The sequence below is a fragment of the Ornithorhynchus anatinus genome, chromosome 10 (assembly GCF_004115215.2).
Source record: "Ornithorhynchus anatinus isolate Pmale09 chromosome 10, mOrnAna1.pri.v4, whole genome shotgun sequence".
Classification (NCBI taxonomy): Eukaryota; Metazoa; Chordata; class Mammalia; order Monotremata; family Ornithorhynchidae; genus Ornithorhynchus; species Ornithorhynchus anatinus.
The window spans coordinates 46,085,962-46,113,050 of NC_041737.1; the positions used below are offsets into that span (position 1 = coordinate 46,085,962).

General features: G+C 52.3%; 1 protein-coding gene across 1 annotated transcript in view; it reads left to right on the forward strand.

The window, feature by feature from the left end:
- The window catches only part of SND1 (staphylococcal nuclease and tudor domain containing 1), a 382,537-nt gene that overhangs the window by 297,055 nt on the left and 58,393 nt on the right, over positions 1–27,089 (forward strand). The window contains exon 16 of the mRNA XM_029072845.2: positions 4,333–4,442. Coding sequence (XP_028928678.1) covers positions 4,333–4,442 — 110 coding nt within the window. The remainder of the gene's footprint in view (positions 1–4,332; positions 4,443–27,089) is intronic.

Genomic DNA, 27,089 nt, shown 5'->3' on the forward strand with positions numbered 1-27,089 from the left:
CTCAGTGGAAAGAGCCCGGGCTTGGGAGTCAGAGGTCATGAGTTTGAATTCAGGCTCTGCCACTTGTCGGCTGTGTGACCGTGGGCAAGTCACTTAACTTCTCTGTGCCTCAGTTACCTCATCTGTAAAATGGAGGTGAAGATTGTGAGCCTCACGTGGGACAACCTGATGAACCTGTATCTACCCCAGCGCTTAGAACAGTGCTCTGCACATAGTAAGCGCTTAACAAATTCCAACATTAACATTATTATTCTCTGTGCCTCAGTTACCTCATCTGTAAAATGGGGATTAAGACTGTGAGCCCCACTTGGGGCAACCTGATAACCTTGTATCTACCCCAGCACTTAGAATAGTGCCTGGCACAGAGTTAGCGCTTTACAAATGCCACCATTATTATTATTATAAAGTTGGGAAGGCTTCAGAGGAAGCTGTCAGTTGAAAAAGTTAGTCCGCTGAACAGGGAACTTTATGACTTTATGGTGCCTATTGTCTCTGCTCGGCTCCGTTGGTCATCTTGCTTTGCTTTTGCTACTTCAAAAAGAAACAAGCAAGAACACACTTTCTGAATCAGAATGTATTCCCACACATTACTAAAAGCAAAACTGTTCTAAAATACAAGGTACAGTATTCCAAGTGATGGAGTAACTCCCACATAGCCATTAACAAAAGTCATTTTCCCATGACCCATTATCGTGTAATTAGCCAGACTATTTGAACTTCTTGGTTCCAAAGAAGGCTGACCTGAGCAAGTGTGTTAATTGACCTAGTCAAAGGCCCTGAAAATGGGATATTTTTAAAAAGAATGCTTTTCCTTAGTGGTGGCAGAAGGGCAGATAATAAGGATGTCAGAGTTACCCAAGACTCCCAAGAGAGAATCTGCTCGTGCTATTATGTGACACGAATCGGTTAAAAGCCAAAAGGCCAGCTGCCCATAGCCTCAGGCAAACCAGCAGAGTCCTGGGGGGGTCTTAAATTTCAACTGTCAGATCTAGATGGGTCTTGTTTGGGGGCTTTCAGAACAAAAGCATGTGGCTTGGGGGACAAGGTGTGCTTATTCATTCAATAGTATTTATTGAGCACTTACTATGTGCAGAGCACTGTACTAAGCGCTTGGAATGTACAAATCGGTAACAGAAACAGTCCCTGCCCTTTGATGGGCTTACAGTCTCACCACAAATAGGAGGGTCTCCCTCTGCCCAATCCACACATGCTACCCTCTGCTGGGAGCTTCCCGTCACTCCTTCTCAGTGTAATGGCAACCCAAGTCTTTGGACCTGTGAATTTGAAACATCCCAAGAGTCAGGACTGGGGATGTTTGAAAGAAAGAGTGTAAAATAGTCATGTGGGTTCGGATATGTATTCTCTGTAGGGATCCTTGTCAGCTTGTAATAGAGGGACCCCAGGATCCAGAACTGGGGAGGTGGCGTGATAATGGGTATGCTTCTTTGCATTAGCATCCAGAAAGAGAGAGAATTCTGGAGTTCTGTGAGTTTGCACACATGTGAATAGAATTTCTTTATCTTTTAATTTAAAATCTTCCATTTTGGTCTTTGGCTTAACCAGAGTCGAGGGGTAAGCTGCTCACTTAGCCTGCCTCCATGACATTGGTAGCGCAGGCGATGTAAGGGGCCCTTATCAGTAAGCCGCACCCAGCTAGTGTGTTATCGGGGAAGACAGCTATTAGAGGTAATATGCATGATCGAAAATTACAAGCTCTTCCTAAACCGGCTGGGGAGCGTGCCTGGAAATCTGGTGAGACATCCAACTTCATATTTACAGCCTGAGGCCTTACGTGGCTATGGAGTGGTTGACTCGCTGCCCATCAGCCTGTTGAGGCCTGGACCAGCGATGGCAGCCACAGGTTCCAAGCGGAGACTCTGCCGTTTTTCTTCTCATCTTCTCTCTTGCCTTTTGTTTCCTTTTGTTTTCTCTTTTTGAAAGAAAAAATAAGCATCCCGGTCTTCTGGCCCTTGTTTGAGCTGTGGTACGGAGGCAGGCTGGGTTTGTGACATCATTTAGCGCTAACCTGGGTAAACGGAGCACCGCGGAACTGTCCTTGCTGTTAGCATGTTTCTGCACTGGATTTTTCAGCTGGGTGGGCAGCTGTCTCTTCGCCAACTCCTGACTGGGGGATGAAGTCAGTGCACAGGGTGGGAAGTGAGCAGTAAGCCTGCTGAAGTTCTGTCTCTTTTTCCCTTTTCTTGGCAAGACCAGCACCTCTCTCCCTCTCTCTACCCGGGGCTGGGCAGGGCAGCTCTGGAAGCCATCAGCACGGGGCAGCTGCCTAAGACCCTGTCTAGTTTGTGCCAGAACCAGTGAGGTGGGTTCTGACTCACAAGGGAGGTTTGTTAGAAGCTGAGACCCAGGTTGGTGAGGGCTGCAGCTGAAGTTGACACAGATGGCAGGGCTGAGAACAACAGGGACCGGCCAGGAAGAACGGTGGGCAGCGGCCGTTGGTATGCTGCAGGGGGGGCAGCCTCCTTCCCCGTCCTTTCCTTTTGCCCCTTATTCTCTCCTTCCTCCCCCACCAGCTGTTCACAGGAAGTCCTGCTGCAGGTCTTGGAATTAGAGGAATTAGAGGAGAATTGATGTGTCGGCTCCAGCATAGTTTTTGTATTCCAGTTAGTTGCTTTGTGGTCCCTGTGTCTTTGCCCTCACAGGGATCCAGTGTTGCCTTTTGGCCCCCATCCCCTCGCCGTATGAGCTTCAGGAACAGGGAGGCAGCCAGAGCCAGCTCCCCACTACCATATAGCCTGAGTGAAGAGGGGGTATGGGAAGGATGGTCTGCGCATGCTTAGAAAGCCCTGAAAAGCTCTCAGGTGGAGTGACTGTGGCAGGCGATGCGTGGGCAGCTTATCGAGGTGGCATCTGCCCCACATGGTGAGGCCCTCTGGCCACGAAGATGCTTCTTACCATACCTGACAATGAGGAGTGCTAGAAACAGTGTCCCTTTGCCAACCCTCAGTCCCAGGAAGCTTGGCTCACTTGTCGGCCGTGGTTCTAAAGCCCTGTTGGGACCGAACCCCCGTGACCTGGCCCAGCTCACACCAAGGCCCAGAATTCAGGGTCACGCGTGCATTTGGCCTCACCCTCACACACCCCCAGCCCCTCCCTTGCCATTGCCAAACCAGGGTCCCCAAATCTGCTCTTCCGTGGCTGGGCTGGACTCCTCCTGTGCAGGTCACTACAGGTCTGCAGATCTTTCCACCGGTTGTCAGTGAATCTCGGTCCTTCAATTTGTCTACCGAGGCTCCATCCACTTGCTTCATTAACTCTGTTGTATCTTGAGCTGAAAAGGTAGCTACCTCAGAGGTAGTCGTTGCCCTGACCTCTTTGCAGACTGGATCTCAGATTGGAAAGGTTGCCCCTGGGGTCATTTAATAGCCCACTGCAGGTGGAAAAAGTAGTCAATTCCCCTGATCCCCTTAGTGTGTGAACACAGATGGGCCAATAAGTCAGGCATGAAGTCCATCCTAAACACCACAGCACTAAGGTGTACATGTCCGTAATTTGTTTTACTGTCTGTCTCCCCCTCTAGAGTTTAAGCCTGTGGGCAGGGAACCCATCTACCAACTCTGTTGGGTCATAGTCTCCCAAGTGCTTAGTTCAGAGCTCTGTACACAGAATGTGCTCAATAATCAATTAGTGGTATTTATTGAGCCTTTACTGTGTGCAGAGCACTGTATTCAGTGCTTGACCAATCAGTAAATACCACTGATGGTCTGATTGAGAAGCAGTGTGGCTCAGTGGAAAGAGCCCTGGCTTGGGAGTCAGAGGTCATGGGTTCTAATCCCGACTCCACCATTGTCAGCTCTGTGACTTTGGGCAAGTCACTTAACTTCTCTGGGCCTCAGTTACCTCATCTGTAAAATGGGGATTGAGACTGTGAGCCCCACGTGGGACGGGCACTGTGTTCAATCCGATCTGCTTGTATCCACCCCAGCGCTTAGTACAGTGCTGGGCACACAGTTAAGCACTTAAATGCCATAATTATTATTATTATGGTTATTATTATTAGATGAATGTAGCTGATAGGGATGGTCACACAGGACCTCTTGTGTCTCTCCAAGTGTTTCTGCACCTGGAAGGAAGGAACCCTTCGACATTCCCCTTCCTTCCCCCCGGTCCGGTGGCTGGAAAGCGGTAGGGATTTCCCCAGGGCACAGTTGGCACATTGCCCCATTTTAGTGGTCTTCATTTATTCTGGTTCTTATTTCCCCACAGGGCTGGAGTAACGTTGTAAAGATCTCTGGGACTCTCTGCTGGGCAGGGTGACCCTAGGGTCCAGTCTAAGGCCAGTGCTCACCATGTGTTCTCTCTCTTTGGACACAGGCATCGAATGTCCCCGGGGAGCCCGAAACCTGCCTGGCCTGGTGCAAGAGGGAGAGCCCTTCAGTGAGGAAGCCACCCTGTTCACCAAGGAGCTGGTGCTGCAGCGAGAGGTAGGCCATGCGGTCCGGCCATCTGCTGGGCATCTGGGCGCCAGAGCATCATCCAGGTCGGCGGGCATCCCTTGTTTTTCCAAGGGCCGTTGGACCCAGACCTGCCATGCCGTTGGGTGGGCATTCTACGAGGCTGTCCTGGCTGGGACCAGGCATCCCACATTTGCCTGCTTCCCATTCCTCTGAGCTGTGTGTCAGGCCCACGTACTACCCTCAAGTTCCTGTGCAGGGCCCAGGGGGGCCGTGGCGAGTACCCGGCTGGCACAGGCAAGGCCTTAATGCGGTAAGCTTGTGGCTCGATAGCTCCCGTCCTTGGCGTAATAGCCTGGCCCACCTGCCTCCGGCTGAATTTAAAAGCTTGACTAACCCTGTCAGGGTCCAATTTTCTTTGAACGTTTATTTGTATCTTTGAGTAATTGCATTTTCTATAGCGGGTTTTCTGACTTAATTTAATTGTATTTCTGTTTCTGCCTGTTAGGCCGGCTCTTTCAAGCAGGAGCCCGGCTCCTGGCCGTTGCGGGCGGTTCCGTTGTCTCGTGGTCTTCTCACATTCTGCCTGTTGGGATCTTGTGGTCGGGTTCTGCGGTGCAGGGGTGGTGTGGGGGTGGGCGAGCTGGTGGGTCAGCTATTATGGTCCTCACCTCTAGAATGGTAGTCTAACGGGGGTCTCGAACTCAAAATCCAGGAGGAGCAAAACTCCAAGCACCTTGTCCTACAGTGTGGTTCGGATTTGTTTTCTTAGAGTGAACCCGAGGAGAATCCACTGGCATTTAATTGGGTTACAGAGCTCGGAGCTGACTCCCTGTTTGTCACCTTTCATTCTCCTGCTGGGACACAATGTGTTCTCTCAAGCAGGGCTAGGTTACCGTTGAAGAGAGCTTTACCCATCAAGTCCAACTGCCTTGCCCACTTGTCTGCCGGCTGTAACTACATTTCTTCCTGCTGGAGTAGGGGGCGGAAGTGGGCATCTGTCACTGTCGGAGATGGAGAGTGGAATGAGCCACTGCAGTGAACTTCCAGACAGCCTGGAAATTGTAGAGGACTCTTGTTCCCCCTCCCCCTACTATACATGCTCCCTTTTCCCCTCACCCATACCCCCCTCCCACCCCACCCCACCTTCCTCACCTGAGAATCTCGGCTGAATGTGAACTGACTTTGCCTCCTACCTGAGGCTTGGACGGGTGGGCTGCTGTGGGGTTTCAGAGCTCGGTAGACCTGGTACCCGTTAGGCCAATCTCCCACTTCCCCACTTCACATGTTTGTAATGGTCTGAAATGAATGCCCAGCCTGTATGTTTGGGTGGAATATCATTTTCTGTTTGTGGTCTGCCCCTTTCCCTTCCTTAGAGTCTGTACCCTTTGGGGGAGTGGAGTTCAGGTAGTCAGTAATTGTCTCAACAAATACTGAGTCAGGGAGAGAGAGCAAGGAAAACAACCTGAGAATCCTTTAGAAAAGCGCTGTGTATCTTCTCCCCAGGGTCTGGAGCAACAGAGATCCTCCAAAGGTCCTTGTTTTAAGGGCATGTGCTGGCCTCGCTGCTCTCCCTCCCATCCCGCTCCTCTGATGGGGGTGGATTCAGCACTACTTATAATTGTTTTAGTATTTATTGAGCATCTTTGGTGTGCTAGGAGCCTTTTCTCTCCCCACAGGGATAGAAATCAATAGCCTCATGACAGTTTACAGAGCACTGTTGGCTGGGCAGCCAAACTCAGTTGATCTGCAGACTGTGAACAGTCTTGACTAGTGGCTATCACCAGCCTGGTTGTTTTGGGGTACTACTCCTCCTCTGCACCTTGGAGGCTTCGGTTCCCTCTTGGTTCCTGGGTCTGGCTGCCATACTAATAATACTAATAATGATAATAATAGTGATGGTGTTTGTTAAAGTGCTTACTATGTGCCAGTCACTGTACTAAGTGCTGGGGTGGATTCAAGCAAATTAGCTTGGACACAGTTCCTGTCCAATGTGGGGATCACAGTCTCAATCCTCATTTTACAGGTGAGGAAACTGAGGCCCAGAGAAGTGAAGTGACTTGCCCAAGGTTACATAACAGACTCGTGGCAGAGCCGGGATTAGTACCTATAGCCTTCTGACTCCTAGGCCCTCATTCTATCCACTATGTCATGCTCTTCACACTAGTGGCCCCCTCCCTTCTGTCCTTTACACCCACTTCCCAGCAGTCTCAGTGCCAAGGGCACCCCCCTGGAGAGTTGAGGAGTGTATTGCACTAGTAGGTGAGCTGTGCAGGGAACGCTGAGCTGGTGTGACCTTGGTACCGGGAGGCAGGCCCCTGGCTCAAATAGGGATAGCAGTATACTAAGGGGTAGCCCTGAGGCCTTTGACATCCACCTGTCTGCTGGAGGCCTCCAGGGAAGAACACTTCCGCTGCCGTGGTGACTGACCAGCTGAGTAGGGCAGAGTTCGGCCCAAACTGGCAACGGATTTAGTGATCCAGGAGGGGGTTTATATGCGTCATCCAGATTAACTCCGCAGCAGATGTGACACCCACATGAACCGTGGGTTCCTAGGATGTCCTGGACCACGTTCTGCCCAGCCATGGGCTGCTGGGTTTTCCCTTTGCTTGGTCCCAGCCCCTTCCGTCGCTTTTAGGGCTGTTGAGGGGAATTGGATATTGCCGACAGCCTCATGGCTAGGACAGCATAAACTATAAAATGGCAGTGGAAGTGGGTTGGTAAGTAAAAAGGAACCCATATACGCACCTCACAGGGCTGGTCAGAAATCGGTAGCAGTGTGACCAGCCTCCCTCCTTTCCTTCTCCCTCTGTCAGGTTCAGCACAAGAGCCGATTCCCAGATTTTGGCTTGGTCCAGGTAGTTCCTCTGGATGTCAGGCTGAATATGCACTGCAGGTGAGGCCTGCTCAGATCAGGTTGCTGGCCGACTCCACATCTCCTCTCTAGACAGCTTCCTTGTGACCTCTATGTGACCCCCAGTGTCCCCTCTGTGACCTCAAGGTTGCTATTTTGCTATTACCTGGAGCAGAGGGCTCAGCCCTGGCTGCTCCAGCACTCAGCCTGCCCGACTGCTGTCTGACCTATTTCCCGTCTTCCGGCTTGGCAGCCAAAGGAAGGGTTCCCCTGGGGTCCGTACCATCCCTCCATATGCAGGACTTCCTGCCTTTTCAGAGCTAGATAGACAGACCCCATTAGAAGAAACTGCTGTACTTCATACATCAAAACAGTGCAGGATCCAGACTGAGGGCTTGTGTCGATGAGATGGAGGAGAGAGCGAGACAGAAAGATGGACGTGCTCAGACAGGTGAGGGTGGAGGACTAATATGTTCCTTTCATTAAGGACAAATGAATACTCGGGGGCATCAAAATCCAACCAAGACCTGCTAAATGGAGTAACTGAAAATAAACCTGCAATTCTGTCACCACTCAATTGTAAGCTGCTTAAGGGTAGGCAACACGTCTACCAATTCAATTGTGTTTTACTCTCCCAAATGTTTAGTATGTTGCTCTGCACACAGAAAGTACCATGTGTCAGGCGCTGTACTAAGTACAGGAGCAGGAATAGATACAAGTTAGTCTGTCTGGACACGATCCATATCCCACATAAGGCTTACAGACTTAATCCCCATTTTACAGATCAGATAACTGAGGCACAGGGAATTGAAGTGACTTGCCCAAGATCGCACAGCAGACAAGTGGCAGAACTGGGATTAGAACCCAGATCCTTTTGACTCCTGGGCCCATGCTTCATCCACTAAGCCACTCTGCTTCTCAGTAAATTCCTTTGATTGCCACTTGATTAATAAAAGCAATGATAATAATGGTTTTGTTAAGCGCTTATAGTATGCCAGGCACTCTACTAAGCACTGGGGTGGATTACTGTCCTCACCCTATCTCCCACCCTCCTTAAGCCCCCCAGTCTCGAACTGACCGTGTGAAGTGGAGGGGTGCCAACCCAAGTTAACAGAAGGGGAGCGAGGGCAGGAAAGTGACATGGACAGTACCAGGCCAAGAAAGCAGGGACAATAGGAGAGGAGCTGGGAGGCCCACCGGACTGAAAGACAACACTACTTGGGAGGAAGAACAGGCAGCAACCTGGGGCGGCTCCTTTGATAAAACCAGTCTCCCCAGTAACACTCCCGCTCCTCCAACACCCCCTCTGCCCCCCTCCCCCCCCCCAAAAAGCCTTTGCTTTGACTCCTTCCAATGCCTCCATCTCATACATTTCAACGTCCTCCGTTCCTCCCTAATTATAAGGGAGGGGGTGGCAGGAATGCCAAGCCTGATTAGCATTCGAACCCTTTCCCTGTAGCTCCCGCTGACCGAAGTGGATTTGAAAAGGAGATTCGATTGATGGCATCCTCCCTCTTCACTGCACACAACTCCTCACACCACCCACCCTCTGCCTGTGATGAATTATAAGTCACCAATGACCTCTGGATTTCAGCAGTTTGCTTTCAGGTTGAAGCCAATTTCCTGTGGGCAGGTCCTGGTAACGTCTGTAGGCAAGAATGGTTTGTCCGGGTATGTGAGCCCTAAACCAGGGAGATGCTTGTATTTCCTAGAGATGGCTTCTCTTCCGGCCTCTTCTTCTCTCTCCTGGCTCGTGGATACAGAAACAGAGAGGGGCACAGGGCAGCAAGTGTGGCTCTTAGGTCAGAGGGAAGATCCAGAGTTAAACAGGCCAAAATGAAGCTCCCTACAGAGCCAGCATTGGCAAAGAGAAGCCTGTCTTCTGCCAGGGCTGTCTGGTGGTGGTTCTGTGTTGCATGCTTAAGAAGAATGTAGAGTGTTTCAGGGATTTGCAACCCTCTCTTGCCTGGCATATCCTCTGTCGTCATTCTAGCCCCTGAGGTACCTGGCACCTGCCATGCCCCTGATTTGAACTTCCGGACCCTGCCCGTTTCGGTCCATCTTTTGGGCAATGGCCCACTGGGGTCCCTGAAGCCTTAAATATGGATGCATTTCAATCTGGTAATTTGTGTCGGTGCTGTCTCCCAGGACCCTGCTTCACTTCCCTTCTCCTCCCTTCCTCCTCTAAGCCCAGTTCTTATTGCCTCCTTCACTTCAGAGTCCCCCAGGCCTGATCACAGATAGCGAGGAAGCAGATTGCTCTTCTGTAGCCCTGTGTGTACTCTCTGTTTCTCTCTGTCTCTCTCTCTCCCCCTCCCCCTCTCTCCCCCACAACACTGGGGCAGCAGCACCAGCATAGGTGGCCGAGCTTCAGATCTGTACAGGCGGCAGAGTCGTGAGGGCAGAGAAAGTATCGTTCACCCTCAGCTGCCAGAGCAGGCCAAGCCGACTCCATCCCTAAGGTCAGGAGCCACTGGATGGAAGGGTCAGGGGGTCTGCCCCAGGAGCACTGAACCTCTGACTCTTTCTCGGCATGGGCACTTGTTTACATGGCTGGCAGCATCTTCTCTCTGCCTCTTCCTTGTATCAGACCAGTAAGGTGAGGTGAAAGGTTTGGACTGAGAGCATCTTAACAAGATTCCATTTTTCTGGCTCTTTGGGTTCCTCAGGATAGGAGAAAGGCACTCTCTGAATACGAATCCTCTTCTGGACTGCTGCTCTCACATTCCATCTCGCGGTACCTTTTCCAGCCAGTGCAAAAGGTTTAGAAAACTCCACCCACCCAGATATGGAACTGCAGCCCCAAGCCATGGAAGTATCATGTGGAACCTACCCTCCATGGTAGGGGGGCGGGTTGTTTTGTTTATGGTATATGTAAAGCGGTCACTTGGTGCCAAGCACTGTTCTAAGCAGTGAGCACTGTTCACAGTCCTGCTTCTTCTCTCCCCTCCTGTGCTGCTGGGACCTGTCCTCTAGATCAGTGGGGTACTGTGCCCCCACCCCCCACTGTGTTTGTTTCTATGGCCACTTCGTTTTTTAAATGTTTGACACAGATAAATGGTATTAAGTTGAAGCAGCGCAGCCAAATATGAACTTGATGAAACACATGGAAAACATTGCCATTGGAAACATTTCCTGTATTGCTACTGATGACCTCTTTATGGTCATCATCAGTGGTATTGATTGAGCACTCATTGTGTGTGCCGAGCACTGTACTGAACACTTAGAGGGGGTTGTTGGTAGCCATACCAAAACTATCCCTAGAGAGCCACCAATCCGGAGGTGAGCCCTGCCACTCCTCAGCAGGCTCGCCTCTGGCTTCTGTTGGGCTGGCCCTGGGGCTTGTGCAGATGGGTACCAGAAGCCTGCTGGCTCCAATGGGGCTCTTCTCTAGGAAGCTGCAAACCTAGGTAGGATATTGTCTGTTTTCCCATTCTCCCACTTGTAACTTTCACAGGCAGTCAAGCATAGAATTGCATCCATTCTTCAGAAATAGCCGCCGGGCCTCATTTTTCATTGGCGTGGCCAAGCTCCCATTACCTGTAATTATGCCGTGTAATCAGATGGCTCCAGGACCGTTGGGCACCACTGCCCTCCAGAGGCCGACGCTCCCTTGTTGGGGGGACTGTCGCGGTGCTGCCGTGCGGCCAGCCTTCTGCAAGCGTCCAGATGAGCCTGGCGTGACGAGGAAGCCCACACGGGTGGAGGACCCAAGTCTCAGCAGAAGTCCCCCTTTTCCTCTCCCTGAGACACCAGCCCTGGCATTGCGATCTCCCATCTCCTCCAACTCTCTTTTTCACTTATTGACCTAGATTAAATCAGCCTTTCCTTCTTTCGCCCCCTCCCCGTTAACGTCTGGGTTGGTGGGAGGCGGGAAGGACGACCAGAACAGCCACAGCAGTGCCAGCCCTGCTCCCTTCCCAGCCTTCGCTCCCTCCTGCCATCCATCCCATTCCTCCCCTTAACTCGAATCCCTGGAGGAGACACCACGCCGAATGGCGAGGGGTTTGAGCTTCCGTCTCCGTGTCGAGAATGAATGCCAGGGCTGACTTCTTGATCAACCCTAACTACAGGGAGGGGGAGGAGGCTACCAAGGAGGGAAGCAACGTGGGGATCCATGTGTTACCTTACCGGTTGGGCTTTACAGGCTCGAGATCTTGAAAACCCTTGTAATCGAGCCATTGCTCGAAAGTTTTCCGCTATGTCACGTACGGTCGCTGGAGGGATGGTTCGGGTAGGCTCAGTCTCCACAGGCCTTGCCGGAGGGCATTTCTCTGCCCAGTCAGTTGGCAGGATTGTACAGTGCCAGGGCTGCAGTGGCTGGTACCCGGGGCCAGTGAGAAGTCTTGTCGGCTGTGTGACTGTGGGCAAGTCACTTAACTTCTCTGTGCCTCAATTCCCTCATCTGTAAAATGGGGATTAAGACTGTGAGCCCCACCTGGGACAACCTAATTCCCCTATGTCTACCCCAGCGCTTAGAACAGTGCTCGGCACGTAGTAAGCGCTTAACAAATGCCAACATTATTATTATTATTAAGTCTCTTGTGACAGCGAAAGGACCCCCAGAGAGACAGAGGCTTTTCCTCGAGATAGTTGTATTTATTGAGTGCTTACTGTGCGCAGAACACTGTACTGAGCACTTGGGAGAGTATGAAAGAAGTACAGGGAAGCAGCTTGGCCTAGTAGAAAGAGCACGGGCCTGGGAGTCAGAGGACCTGGGTTCTAATCCCAGCTCCTCCACTTGTCTGCTGTGTGACCTTGGCTCCCTAATTTGTGGCATCTCTATATCCTCTGCTCTTTCTCTGCGTCCCAGCCCTTTACCCATGCTAAAGAATGTTTTGTTTTTTATTTATCCCCGTCAGCCTTGAGCTATGTTCACCAGGGCCCAGGATAGTGGAAAACAGGTCTGTAGGTTATAACCCGTGCCTGAGTTTCTGACCCATCCCTAGCCTGGAGGAAGCTCCCCATCCAGAGCCCAGGGCCTGGTTGCTCCCAGGTGGTGGATCACCCTTAATGTCATCATGTGCCGTCTTCCCATGAGTCGTCTCTCCACGGTGGAGGGCTGCCAACAAAAACTCTTTTCTTCCCCGGCCCAGCCAAGCCTCCCTCCTCTACACCGTCAGCCGCAATTGGTGGCAGGCTGGACTTTGGTTCTGATAAGCCATGGTTGGCTGCACAACCTGATGGTGTGGGAAATAATAATAATAATTGTGGTACTTGTTAAGAGCTTACTCTGTGCCAGGCACTGTACTAAGCACTGAAGTAGATACACAAAGTGATTGGGTTGGACACAGTCCCTGTCCCACATGGAGCTCACATTTTAATCCCCATTTTACAAATGAGGTAACAGCTTACTCTGTGCCAGGCACTGTACTAAGCACTGAAGTAGATACACAAAGTGATTGGGTTGGACACAGTCCCTGTCCCACATGGAGCTCACATTTTAATCCCCATTTTACAAATGAGGTAACAGACAAGAGAAGTTACTTGCCCAGGGAGACACAGTAGATGTTTCTGACTGAGCCAGCAGGGGAAGGAGTTGTCCAGGTACCTTCACCTGGAGGGATTGACCCTAGCAAGGCCCAGAGAGACTAGCCCTCAGAGAGGAAGTTCTGCCCCCCGGGCGGGGAGGCATTGGGAATCCCTCGCCCTCTCTCACTCCCCTCCCTGACAGATTGCCAGAAGAACAGAGATCTCTGCTTCCCCAGCCATGGGGAGGGGTTGGGAAGGGGCCTGAGCATGGGAAGGCAGTGTGGTGGCTTTTCCCTTCTAGGGGTGCGGCTCCTATTGGAAGGTCCCCAAGTCTTAGCTGCTGCCAGACTCCCAGCTGACTGGCTCAGCCTCCTGGCTAGGTTGGAGACTGCAGCTGAAAGGAGAGCAGAGAGCGAGGTAGAGGTGAGGGCCAGGAGCAGAATGGAAATTTCAGGCAGCAAAGTAGAGTTTTCCCAGCAGGAGTTCCCAACCTTCAGACTTACAAACTAGGCTGCTTCCCCTTCCCTGCCGAGCAGGTCCGTAGCTCCCTGGTGGGTTTGAGCAGTCCGGTCGAGGCTCTGCATCGATGAGCCTTTGCACAGTGGCCGTGAGCCTTGGGAGAGCAGAGGGGAAAGCTGCGACTGCCCCATCCCCAAGCACGGTTTGGGTTGTAATAAGGCCCAAGGGGACAGCCCGCCACGTGGCCGGTGGATCCTGATCAAAGAAAGAACTATGGTACCGATCTAGCACTTACTCTGTGCCGAACTCTAAGCCGAAAGCTGGGAATTGGTAAAGAATAATCAGCTCAGACATCATCCCTGTTCCACCTGGGATTGACAGTCTACGAGGGAGGGAGAAAGGGTATTTTCCTCCCCATTTTACGGATGAGGAAACTGAGAAGTTGATTGACTTGCCCAAGGTCTCCCAGCAGGCCATTGAGAACCTGGGTCTCCTGACTCCCAGGCCTGAGCTACTTCCATTAGGCCAATTTGAGATGACCATGATCCAGAGTCTTGGGCATTACCACAAGGTGCGTTCTCCAGACTGAAGTAATCAATCCAAGGTCTAGGAGTCTGGGGCAGTAGAGAGAGAGATAGTTGTACAGTTGACCAGCCTCTTTGGTGTCCTTGCTGTTGGAAAATGGGAGAAGAAAGGGGTGATATGGTCCACCCACCTATCCCCTGGGCTTCGGTCTACTTCTCTCCTGTTCTTGATTTGAATTGAGGAGCGTGATTGTGAATTGGTAAACCCGGGGGGTGCTCAGTGGATAGAGTTGTTGCCTGTGGCACTGGTGCAGCATTATGGTATCTGTAGGTATTTTGACACAGGTAACTATTGTGCCTGGAACTGACCTCAATCTCCCCACAAAATATAACAGTGAATGTGAGCAGGCCAGCTCTTGGGTGAATGGCCTGGGTCATCCCCCAGCTCCAAAGCAGGACGGACTCCAAACAGAAGAGAGGCTACTTACCCAGGAAGTGAGAATCCTGGCTATCACCCACCAACTTTGGGAGGGTAAGGAAGGTGGAGGTGGAAAAGTCCAATGAGATGGCTAGCGAGAAGCCATAGAGATCCTTTGATGGCAAGTCCACCTCCCTAATCCCCCGAGTCAGTCAAGCAGTGGTATTTATTTAGCGCTTACCAAGTGCAGGCCCCTGGAATAAGGGCTTCCCCAGGGGCTGGGTTGTTCTGCTCTCATCCCTGACAAGAGATTTTTCCCCCCATCCCCCTCAGTTCCACAGAATGGGTCGCCAGGCCTGGCATCGGGGCGCCCCGGGGCGGAGGGCTCGAGATGTGCTGCTGAAGTGTAAGTCCCTTTCATCCAAATGGCATATCCTCTGTCATCTCTCCCACCCTTCTCTCTCCCCGCTCCCCCACCCCCATGCCCACAGTGTCCAGCTTTAGACTGTTGTTACCTCTCCGGCTAAGTAAATCTAAAAATACCGACCTGGGATTTTATAGCAATGCAGCAAGCTTATATGAGGAAATGCAACAAATAGTCCATTACCACTGATTGGATATGGATTTTTGGCCTGGCCACACGCCAGCTCTGGTAACTTTAGAACGGGGTCACTTTCGGCGTTTGAGGTTTCGTCGAGGGAGGGCCTCAGTGCTCAGTAAAGCTTGCTGCCTGTCCCCATTCTCTATTTGCTGCAGACCTTCTCGGCAAAGAAGGGTTGCCCACCATGAGGGCTGTTAGGGCATAATCCTTCATCAGTTTACATCGCTGCAAACCTGGTCATTTCCAAATGCCCAGAGCACTTCTAACCACCTCCTTGTACTAATCTCAGCATTTCCACTCTAGGCAGGTCAGCAGCTTTGCAGCTTGTCTTTGGCTCAACGTTTTGGTCCTCTGGGCATCTTTCACAGGGTGCAGTCGGGAAGGATGGAGAAGGAGGCTCTCCTCAAAGTCGCATGATGGACCAGGTCCGTAGTCCTGGGTGCTCTACTCCTTGGTGTCCGTAGCAGCCTGCCCAGGTCTCTTCAAAAGCCCCTGCCTTGGTTTCCTCAGGAGACTGCTGGTCCTGCCCTGGTAGCCCTGGGATCTGGTCTCAGTCGGCCCCTGCCTCACTGGGAAACCTTGGCAGGCTCTCTCCTTTCCTCCCTTGCTCCATATCAGGAGACTGGTGCAGAAGGGAGGCCTAACACACGCAGTTTGCTCTCCGAGGGAAGACTCATAGGTGAAAACAGAGTCGAGGGGGGTAGCATTCCCACATTTCCCCTGAAGCTTCTTCCGAGGTTAGGAAGAGATGGGGGAGGTTGGCCTTTAGCTGGACAGTAGTTGGAGGTGGCCATGTCACCTGATGGTGAACTTTCCCACAGCCCTCCCAGCGGCCAGAACCGCCCTCCCCAGTCCAGCCGATCGAGGAGGAGAGCACCTTCAGGAAGGTTCTGGGACTGAAACCATTCAGCACCCACACCAGGGTAGAAAAAAAAGCATTCCCTTTGGTCTCCACCTATCTCATTTCCCCTCTCTCCTGTCCCAGACCTGAGCCGAGCCTTGGGCAGGAAGCCCTGAAAACACTCAGACTCAGTCAGTAAGGCAGATTTTCTTCTCCTCTCCCTCCTTCTCCTTCTCCTCCTCCTCCTCCTCCTCCTCCTCCTCCTGGGCACTGAGCTGTGGCCGAACATAATCACATGCCAAAGTCTGACACTGTTTCCAAAGAAACTGCGGTTTTCTTCGTGTCAAATCACTGGGCCCATATCCTGGATAGGCCATTAGAATCCCTTCTTCGCCCCTTTTGCCTCTCTTTTAGTGCACAGCGTCTCTCCCTGTGCCAAACACAGGTCACTGGGGGCCTGGCTTGTGTTCTCTTACCTTCACCCTTCCCCTTCCCAAACCTTGCCCATAAAAGCTGAGATTCCATTTCTAGTCGTGCTTGAGTCCCATTTGGCAAGCATTCTGCAGGGCAGGGGTGATGCTAGCCCACTCAGAAGATTCTTTTCTGGGACACCTGACCCTGGAATGGAACTTGGGAGTCAGGATTAGCTATTCAGAGGTATTCAAGTCCCATCAATCAATCGCTGGTATTTATAGAGCACTTACTGTGTAGAGCATTGTACTAAGCTCTTGGGAGAGTACAGTAAAGTAGAGTTGGTAGACACGTTCCTTGCCCACATGAAGCTTACAGTCTGGAGACTATAGGGACTTCCTTTTCCTCCAGCCTTGAGAGTGAGCCCAAAGAAGGAAAGGAGCCCGTCTTTTCCTACAGGAAGACTCGGAGTAACAACACCGAGTTCCCTGACCCGCAACTCTGGGCCCTCAGAGGGATCCTCAGAGTCGAGTTCATCAGGGCTCTGTAAGGCAACCTGTCTTAAGGCTGCAGGCCTTGCTCAGGGCAGCTGCCGGTCCATCAGTTTGGAGGTGTGGGGAGAGAGTGGAGCCCCCAAACCCAGATCCAGCTTTGCCATTATTGGAGAATCTTCTTCCCAGTCCCATTTATTTGACCTTAATCCCAGAAGCATTCCCTTCTTTTTCAGGGCATGGTTTCAGATTCCCCTTCCCAAAATCATCTCGCATCAGCAAGATGCTATGAACCTTCCACCTCCAGGCTCAACCACCAGCAGGGTACAGAGTTTAGAGATTCCCACTGTAAAAGCTGACAATTTCTGCCAGTGCAGGAAAGGAGAGGCATCATCTTCCCCAGGAATCTTAATGGTAGGCAAGCCAACCACAGCCCTCCTAATTGGAACCATTGTTGTGGATCAGTGCTTGCTCTCTCTCTCTCTCTCTCTCTCCCCCCCCCCCCCCCCCCCCCCCCCGGGTCTCTCTCACACACACACACACACAAACTCTCACACCAGCAGCAGCGACACACGTCTATCAAAGACTTCCCCAATCTTTCTTTCATCTCTCCTTCGTCTCCCGGACTCATTCCCCTCCCCATTTGTGTTGGATAATTTGTACCGTATCGTTGAGAATTGTTGGGGAGATCAATAGCAATTCACCTTTTCCCTTATTGATTAAAATGGAAGGGAGGACAAATGACAGGCAGCACCCACTCATTTATCAGAGCGTGCAGCCCTCTCCCTCCGGCCCTCCTGCAGAGCAGGCCCCGGGGTGGGGGGCTCCACTCCTTGAAGGCAGCTGCTGCTGCCCGGGCTGACAACTCTGCCAGAGCTGCTGGGACTGGAGCCTAGTGAGCATGTCCCCCGGCAGGAGGAGGAGGAGGGAGGATGCAGATTCTGAACAGGGCCATTTTTGAGCTGAGTGGTTTGACACAGAGAGATCAGTGGGTTGGTTTTTCTTGTTGTTGCCAGGCACTGTACCAAGTGCTGGGGTAGATACAAGCTAATCAGGTTGGACCCACTCCTTATCCCGCTTAGGGCCCACAATCTTCATCCCCATTTTACAGATGAGGTAACTGAGGCACAGAGGAAGTGAAGTGACTCGTCCAGGGTCACAACAGCAGGCAAGCAACAGAGCCAGGATTAGAGCCCAGGTCCTTCTGATCCCAGGCCCATGCTCTATCCACTAGGACATGCTGCTTCTCAGAGGTTTCAACACCAAAAAGGAGGAAGGGAGAGCAAAGAGCTCAGATATTGCCCTCTGGGGTGGAAGCTCAAGCTTCTGCCTTTGTAGGGGCCAGGGGTATTCCCTTTTGGCATTCCTCCCTCTCTGTTCTTTTCCAGTAGTGGGAGCGAACTGAGGTGAGAACAAGAGGGGTCTGTGACCTTGAAACTGGGAAAGCGATGGCAAATGGGGAGGTTGTAGCCCTTTGGTTTGGGGCCTGAGTGGTCTGTACACGTGTCTTACGGGAAGGGACTTGGTGGGCCTCTTTGGTTTCTCCAGATGTAGGCGGCAGTGCCAACAGACCTGTTATGGGAGAGAGCACTTCAGCCCTCTTCCTCCTTCCCACTCACTCATCATGGAAACAGACGACAGGGAAAGGGTTCCATGGGGATTATTTTTAATTCACGCCAGCAACCCTGCTTGGGAAGCTTGCTGATGAGGAGCTAGTCTGTGGGTGGAGAAGGAAGGTCCGTTTCCTTACTTGGAGAAACAGAGAGGATGGGGAAAACTTACCTTGCGTTTTGCTAAACCTCCAAGGCTCGTGAATTCCCTTCTTTCCCCCCCAGTCCAAACGGGGGAACCTGCTAGACCGGTGAGATCTCGATGACGGAGGGGTCCGCACCAGTTGCCACTGAAGCCAAAGTGAATTATTTTGGGGTCAGGTTGGCCTGTCACAGAGTTAGTAGCATGACCTAGTGGATAGATCACAAGCCTGGGAGTCTGAAGATCTTGGGTGCTAATCCCAGCCCTGCCGTTTACCTGCTGTGTGACCTTGGGCAAGTCACTTCACTTCTCAGTGCTCCAGCTACCTCATCTGTAAAATTGGGATTTGAAACTGTGAGCCCTATGTGGGACAGGGATGGTGTCCAACCTTATTAGCTAGTATTGACCCCAGTACAGTGCCCGTCAAATAGTGCACGCTTAACGAATATCATAAAAAAAAAAGTTGCCACCCTCTGAGGTGGAGCAAGGAAAACGGTGCCCTGCTCACCCCTCTAGCCTACCAGGAGACCTGCTGACCTGAGCAGAGAAGCGGAGTGGTGGGAGAAGCTGAGACAGGGCCTGACATCCTTCTTCCCAGGGAAGCAATGCCTTGGGTTAAAATGCGCACTGTGGAGGCCTGCCACCTTAGGTCAGCAACAGAATTCCCCAGGGCTTTGCAGTTTCCTCCCTGGTCCTCCCAGGAGAAAATTTCTATTCTTCAGACAACTGGGAATGAAATGACTTGAAATAGTAGGTCTTAGAAGCCTGCTGGAGAACAAACTGTTCTGAACCCTTAGGAATGTTCACCAGAAGCAAAAAACATGTTCCCTGCCCACAAGGAGCTTACAGTCTTCACTGGGGTCCACGGAGCACTCTCCTATACCAACAGCAGCCACAGCTGCCCAGGAAGCTGAGAAGGCACCTCAAGAACTCTTTGAGAGCAGGGATTGTCTCTGCCAACTCTGTTGTATCGTATTCACCCAAGTGCTTAATACAGTGCTCTGTGCACAGTAAGCGTTCAGTGGATAAAGTTGATCGACTGAGGGGGAGGGAAAGAAATGTGCCGGACCATCTGGGCTACTCCTTACCTAAGCTTTCTCCACCCTCCTGCGTCTCCAGGAGTGTGGCTTATCTGTGACCATGGCTATTGGGGGAGGCTAGCAGCCCTGTGGTCCTCATTAGCTGGGTGGTCCTGATCTGGGCCGGCAACGTTCAGTATACCTCACTCGTTTCAGATTTTTGAGAGATTTTTGAAGGTGCAGCACTACGTGAACACTCCTGTCTTGACTAGAGGTGCCACTCTGATTTCAGCCCTCATCGAAGGTGCCTCATGCCCCGGCGTCTGGATGACTCTGCAGCCTCCCTGTGCCGGGGTTGGAGAAGTGGCCAACTCCGTGCACCGCTGACTAATAACATATGAAGCTGCCAGCAGGGTTGCTATTGTGCTTTCCCCCCCGGGGAAGGGGGGGGGTTCCCTATATCCTGGGGCCAGATATCAGACTGCAACATGCCTGTGGCAGCGAGAAAGAATCTGGCTGCTTTGCCTGCAATGTAATAATCAGAAAACTCACCACTCTCCCTTTCTCCTCCTCCTGCCCCTCCCTTCCTTCCCAACTGCAGCTCCAAACGTGGCTTTGAAACCAGGTTCAGGAGAGAAATCCCTTCCCTTGAATACTGCTTAGGCTGTTCTCCCATGCTGGAAACTGGCCCCCGTTTTAAAGTCTCCTTCTAAGCGTCATCTTGGCAGCCAGAGTGCAGAGGGCTTGCGGCTTGTGGTGGGTGGGGAATGCTGGTGGTTCCCTTGCTAATCTTCGTGGCAGACTGCGAGAGCAGGAACGGGGTAGGGGAGAGATGACGCAGGCAGCAGACGACACACAGGGTCGCTCTCCACCGGGGCCGAAGCGAGGACAGCTTGCACCGCAGCCGGGGGAGGCAGTTGAGGGTGCCGAGGGTTCTAAAGTGGCTTGTTTTAGGGCGGTATTATGGTTTTCGGGTGGTAAGATATGGTTTGCAATCTAAGTCCATTTAGAACTCATGACTTTTTTTAAAAGCTGTACTCCCAAGCGCAGCCTTCCCAAAAGGAAGACTCTGATGAGCCTAGGGCTTTTCACTTCCATCCCCTCCTCAAACACACACACACACACTCTCTCTCTCTCTCTCTCTCCCCCTCCTCCCCCCCTCCCCCCCCCCCCCCACTCACTCAACCGACCATAAACATAATTAAATTGGCCTTTGGGCTTCTTTGTCACTTTAGCATGCCACACTAGCGTTAGAGTACAAACTACATTTGGGACTTAAGTTGTAATTGCATAGTTCTTTATCAAGGGTGTGTGTGTGTGTTTGATTACAGATCAATTCAGCCTTCTTAGCTGGGGCACCAACTTTTCATTTAGAGCATGGGTGCAAGCTTGTGGGTGAGGCTTTGAGGAGACAGGAGAGGAAGAGGGAATGGAGAGAGATACATGAAGTGTGTCCAACCTGATTGTCTTGTATCTACCCCAGCGCTTAGTACAGTGCCTGGCATGGAGTAATTGCTTCACAAATACCGTTTAAAAATGATAAAAAGACCACACATAAGTACTGTCCCCTCTGCAGGGGTGACTCCAGAGCTCCAACTCCTGTTCATGCTCTGCTCACAGTGCGGAGACTACAAGGCCAGCCCAGGTCCCACTGACACCGAAGGGACCCCAGCCCATACCCAGCTCCCGCTCGTGCCACTGAGCCTCCCAACCCCTTTTGGGGACCCCAGGCCCAGCTGCCAGGGGTCAGAAGGTGGGACAACAACTTGGCTTCTCCCCCAATTACTTTTCAAATCTGAAGGTGGGGTAGGCTTGCCGTGCTGCCCTTCCTGCCCCCAGTGGCATCATCCCAACAATAACAAGCCTGTGTGGCCAAGACTCAGGCGTTTGTCTGAGGGGAGTAGCTTCCATCCAACCCTGATGTAGATCAGAGTTGAAGTGGTGCAGGGGAAGGAGGAGCAGCAGCTGCTTCTCCCTTCGCACTTTTTACTTGCTCTTCTTTCTTCTTCTTCTTCTTCTTCTTCTTCTTCTCTCTCTCTCTCTCTCTCTCTCTCCCTCCCTCCCTCTCTCTCCCCCTCCCTCCCTCCCTCTCTCCCCGCCCCAACCAAGTAGCTGTCTGTGCTCCCTGGGAGGGGTCCTGAGAAGGTCAGTGAATTGGCTGAAGCAGGAAAGCTCAGTTTGGAAATGGAGGCTGGTTCTGTCTTGGTGAGAAACAGGATGGAGGTAACCAGGGTGGGGGTGAGTTGAGAGGCCTGCAGTTTCACATTACGTTTCTCTAGAATTTTTTAAACAGGAAAGTGACCGTCTTTCCCTGGCAAAATTTAAAAAGGCCCGCGGTGGGGGGTGATGCCGAATTGTTAGCAGATCCGATTTTTTTTTTTTTTTGTAAGAGCAAAGCTGCCCAGAACAGAAGCCTTCCTGTCCCATGGGCTGGGCCACTGTAAGGTTGGGGCGTGTGTGACGCCCCCCTGCAGTGAAAACAACTTTTAAGACTAGCAACAAAGCAGCCCAGCGGGTAAGACAGTCCCAAGATGCTTTGATTCTGGCATCGTCTTATCCTTCTCTCAGCAATGGGTCTTCCCTGTGCTCAGTTAGGAGGTCACTCTGGAAATCCAGCTCCTGTCGTCCAAAGCCAGTGGGAGACCTGTGGTCTGGGGCAGTCAAGTTTCTAAGCCCCATTCTTCCTAGCCTCCCCCTCCCCCTAGAACAGCATCTCATTAGCAGTGACGTCCGTTTGCCTTCTTTGGGGTCTGTCAGGTAGGGGAGTGACAAATCACATTTTCCGGCAATTTGATTTTATTAACTCCATTTTTTTGTTCTATTTTCCAAAGTGCAGCTAAATGGAGCTAAACATGCACACAAGGGCTCTATTTAGCCCGAGTGGAGTGGAGAAGGCCCCTTTCTGGAGGTTCATCTGCTACCTAGTAAACACTGGGAGGTGTCGGGCCTCGGGAATTGAATGGTAGTAATAAGCATGAATACCGCGCAATGACAACTCTGATGCAGGGCATAATTTTCTGTGGCTTGCTATTAATTGTACTTGTGTGTGTGAGCGGCCCCCTGGCGAGGGCCTTGGGACGCCACGGAGAGCTAAACTCTATCAAACATCAATTAAAGCGGCATAAAAAAGAAGTGGAATAAAACGTGCAAAGGTCAGGCCAGCTGGAGTCACAACAGAGGGGCTGCGGACAGGATAGGCTTCAGCTCCGTCCCGTCACCCCCTGCCCCCCAAGCTGGGTGGAGCCCGAGTTCCCCCACCTTGAGCTGTCCTCATATCCCTCTCCCCAGACTCTCAAAGCCAAGCACCACGGCCCGGTGGACTTCGGAAGTGCTGGCCACCTCCGTCTAGCAAGGATAAGGGCAGGGCATCAACTGGGTCAAGCCAGTGAGGAGGCAGCCCTTTCCTCCTGTGCTCCTTCACTGTCCACTAGAAAGGGTTGTGGACACTGGAACACTCCGGGCTCCTGATTCTCGGCTCCTCTTTCTCACTCCCTGCACTCCTTCTCTTTCTCCCATTGAGCCTGAGCTCGGACCGCAGATACCATTGACCCTGGTGTCAAGAGTCTCCACCAACTTGGCGCCCCTCACCAAGGATCAGGCATGGGTAGTGACGTTCATTCTTTGAAGGCTAACTGGCCGCAGTTTGCTAAGTCTGACCCCTGGCCACTGACCCCTGGCCACTTCTCCACGTGCTGGAATTTTGACATTCACAGATTTTCCCAAAGATGCCCACTTGGCAGGCTTAGGAGTCACCCCAATACCAGTCACCAATAATAATAATCTTTGCTTTTCGATAAGCAGTTTCTGTTTGCCAAGGACTGTACTAGGCACTGTGGTAGATACAAGATAATCAGTTGTGACACAGAGGGAAGAACAGGTATTTAGTCCCCATTTCACAGGGGACTAAAGGCACAGGGAAGTGAAGTGATTTGTCCAAGGCCACCCAGCAGCCAAGTGGCCCTACTACCAATAGCCCAGGTACTCCTCTCTTGGAAAATTGGTTGCCTTTCTTCACTCTTGCTGGTTATTAACTATAAGCCCTTGAGTGGTGCTTAATGGTTTACCAGGTGTTCAATAGCCCTGAGTCTAATGGCTTTTACTAAGTGCTTCCTTTTGCACCGAAACCCTGAGCAAATTCAGTTGAACACAGTCTCTGCCCGACCTGGGGCTCACAGTCTAAGGGAATTCATTTCAACCCTGCAGCCCTGTGCTGATCATGCCTGGCTGAGCAGAGAGCGTCCTGTAGCCTTTTTCCCTTGCAACCTCAAAATCCTGATAGAGGCCGAAGCAGACTGCAGGGTCTTCACCCTGTTAACTTGATTTTGCTCGACTTGGTGATTTTGAAGTGGAGTACGGGCTCACTAGGGTGGAGGGCTGGTTACCTGGCTTCATTACCCTCCGTGCCAGCTCTCTGACAGAGTAAAGAACAGCTTGCTTGGCGTCTTTGGTCCCCACAGAGGAAGACCCGTACGCCAAGAGGTACGCCACGGCGGTGGCTACCAAAACACCTCACAATATGGCGTTCTGGTCCAGCGCCCTCCTCGCAGGCCCCATTAGCCCTTCTGGTGTCTGTCCCCAGCGTCTTGGAGCCCTCGCGGAGCTGCTGGCACTGAACCTCTCACAAAGGGCCTGGTGGCAGCTCTGACTGGGCTTACATGCCAACGCCCTCAGACGGTGGGTATATTTAGCCGAGATGATCCCGCCTCATCTTTGTACGGTACGTTGGTTTTGTTGTTGGTGATTTTTACAAGCTACAAAATGAAGATAAAAAAAAGAAGCTTGTGTGCCCCTCCCCTCCCCCTTCACTCCCCTCCCCGACCACGCCCAAGGCGGGCCAGAGCTGTCGGGGGTGTCAGCCCACCCCTCGGCGCCGGCCTGTGTAATTAGTCCTTCTCAAGAAGCAGGTGCCGTTGCTCCGTTTGTCTCCATGTCCCAATATTTTGGCAGAGCTTGCGGGCACAAGTTGAACCAGAGGTGGGAGGAGGAGTCAGGCATGGCAGGGAGGTTGTGGGGGTTTCTGGGGGTAGGTTGGGCATGCTCTTCTCCTCGCGTGGACAGCAAGGTTGCCCTGGCTCTTCCCACTCCACTAAATCATCTTTTCCATCATTCCATCGTACTTATGGTACACTTACAGGATGCAGAGCATTGTATTAAGCACCCAGGAGATTATACAATAGAAGAACGTCAACCCTGCCCTCCAGGAGTTTACTATCTTGTGGGGAGAGACAGACCAAAAAATAAATTACAGATAGGGGGAGCAAATAAGTTAAAAGAGCTGTACATAATTGTTGGGGCAGAGAGGGTACGTGCCTGAGCAGTAAAGCCTGGGAAGGACTTGATTGCATGAGCAGTGCCCTAAAGAGGGGTGGTGGGGTGTTTTTTGTTTGTGGCTGAAAACTGTATCATGAGCCACGTGGCTCTGTGGGCAATGTGTTTGGAATTCAGTTTACGCAGGCTTCCTCTGCCATTCCGTTCCTCATGACGAGGGAGAACCCTGGCTCCCTCCCAAGTGCCCAAGGGTCCAGCGGAACCCAAAATGACCCTACCAGCTTCCAAGCTGGCGAGAAACAGAGTGGCCGAGGTTGATACTCCACCAGTCAACATCTGAGACTAGGCAGCCCCAGGTTCTTTCTGCAACGAGTTAGCATCCTGAGTGCTTGTTTCAATTGTCCCTTGTGACTTTGGTACCCAAGGTGACCAGGGGAGGAGGAGAGCACCCAAATTGAGTTGCAGGCTCAGTCTCCCCTCTGCTTCCACACCCCCACACCATCTAAATAGGCAGCTGTGGAGTGTCAAGGTGTGAGGTTCTGGGGCCCTGGATGTTTTCTGCAGGTGTGGGCTCTCCCCCGAATAGCGCCGCACTGACCTTCCAGGGCAGGAGGAGTGGAGCCCAGGCCCATCACTCCCTGGACTGGCCCAGGTCCCTCGGGTCAGAGATGCTGGCTTCCTCAGCCTTTGCGGTGCCTGAGCCGTGTTTCGCTCTGGCTGCTCAGCCGGTGGAGAAAGCAAGCCGCTTACGGCAGCACAGCTGAAGACTGGAGTCGTCGATGCAGGTACAAAGTGGGAAAGATCCAGTCCGGACAGGGCCCTGTTCTTTCTCCCTTCTTTCTCCTTCTCCCCTCTTGGTGCCCCTGACCCCACCCCAGGCTAATGGTTATATGAGCTTCATGTCTGCTAGAAGTCTGCTAGGGAAAGGAGGTACTGCCATGCTTTTCCTTGTCTTCCTTCATATGTATGTTCAGAATATTTCTAATGCATTTGGTTTACCACCTGCCCAACAGTCATTTGTGGACGCTACAGCAGCCCTCTGAGTTAGATCATAACCATCGCAGTATTAGAGGGGGAAGCAAGATGGGATTGGTGAGGGGCACAATGATGGGCCCGGGACCAAACGGTCAAGGTTTTCCTGAAATTGGCTCTATCCAGCCTGCGCCCTTCCCATGACCCCCTTGGGGTCGCCTTGCTCCTCGGGATGCCCGGCGAGCACCTCCACCAGAGAGCAGGGCACCAAACACTCTCTCTACCTTCTGCCCACACTAAATTTTGAATTCTCTTCAGCATCTCACTTGCGTCATGGGGGACCCAAGTCATCAGTCAGCATCGATCCAGCCACAGACTCTGGCTAAATCCGGCATTGGCAAAATGAGACAGGAAATGCTCATGGCACCACCGGGTCCAGCTGTGACAGGCAGACGTGGAGAGGCTGGCGATGGAAGAAATGATCCGGGAGTAGTCCCTCTCTGGAGAGGAGAGACCAAGGCTGCAGGCGTCTGAACCTGGGGCCGGCGAGTAGTGGGGTCTGGAAATACCTCTTCAGCCTTCAGCTTTCCACCCGTTACACCTTTCCCTCCATGGCACTTGCTCTCCCAAAGGGAAGCCCGTCCTCGACTGCCCCGGCTCGAGTCAGGGCAACATCTCCGAGAGTCCATCATGCCCGGGAGGGTGATCCGGCAGATGGGCAAGGCCTAACTTGGGCCTCCTGGGAGCTGCACGTCTCCCCCCGAGTCTGGGCTTCATTTTCCTCTCTTTCAAGGTGTCACTTCCCTTCTCCTGCCGCAGAGCATAGGGAAATGAGAGGTTTCTTCTGCTCATCTTTACGGCGGGTTTCCATCTCTGGTAGTTGTCCGCCTAGACCCATCTCGTTGACTGGGCCTCCAGAGGCCAGCTAGAAAAGCACACTGGACCGGGGAGCCATACAGCTGCCCCTGAGACACGGTTGGCCCCAGAGAGAAACCAGAGAAGCTAGAGTAGGGTCTTCACATGTTCTCAGGCCAGCTTCCTTCCCTCCAGCTCCAGCATCCCTCGCTGGACGTTCCAGGCCCTCGGTCCCAGCTTTGGGCCGTGCCCGCTCCCCTCATCATCCGCCTGCTCGTCCACCAGGACTGATCCAAACCACCGGTGGCCGCATCCCATCCCTTGCTCCTCCGGGAAGACCTCTCTGGTTGGCCTTGAGTGGTGTCGATGCAGAGGGCCCGGCAGGATGGAAGTGCAGGGGCGAGATCTCTGCTGTTTCCCACTCCCCTCCCCTCTTCCCTTGCTCCCTCCCAGGGCTGCCGAAGCTGTGTCAGGTCAGACCCGAAGATTTGCTTGGGGCTAAGAGGAGAGCAGTTCTCTTGTTCACCTGAAGCGATGACCCAATTTAGGAGGTTAAAACTCTCCAGACCAATTAGGTCTAGGTAGAGCACGGTTTAATGTCAAATTATGCAAAACCATCCTGGCAGGCAACACTGTTTCCATCCTGCATCAAGGCTGAACTGCTTCTGCAGATGGCCCCGCCCGCAGGCAGTTTGCCTCCCAGGTAGGTTTCTGGGAGCTGGGTGAGAGGCAGGTGGAGA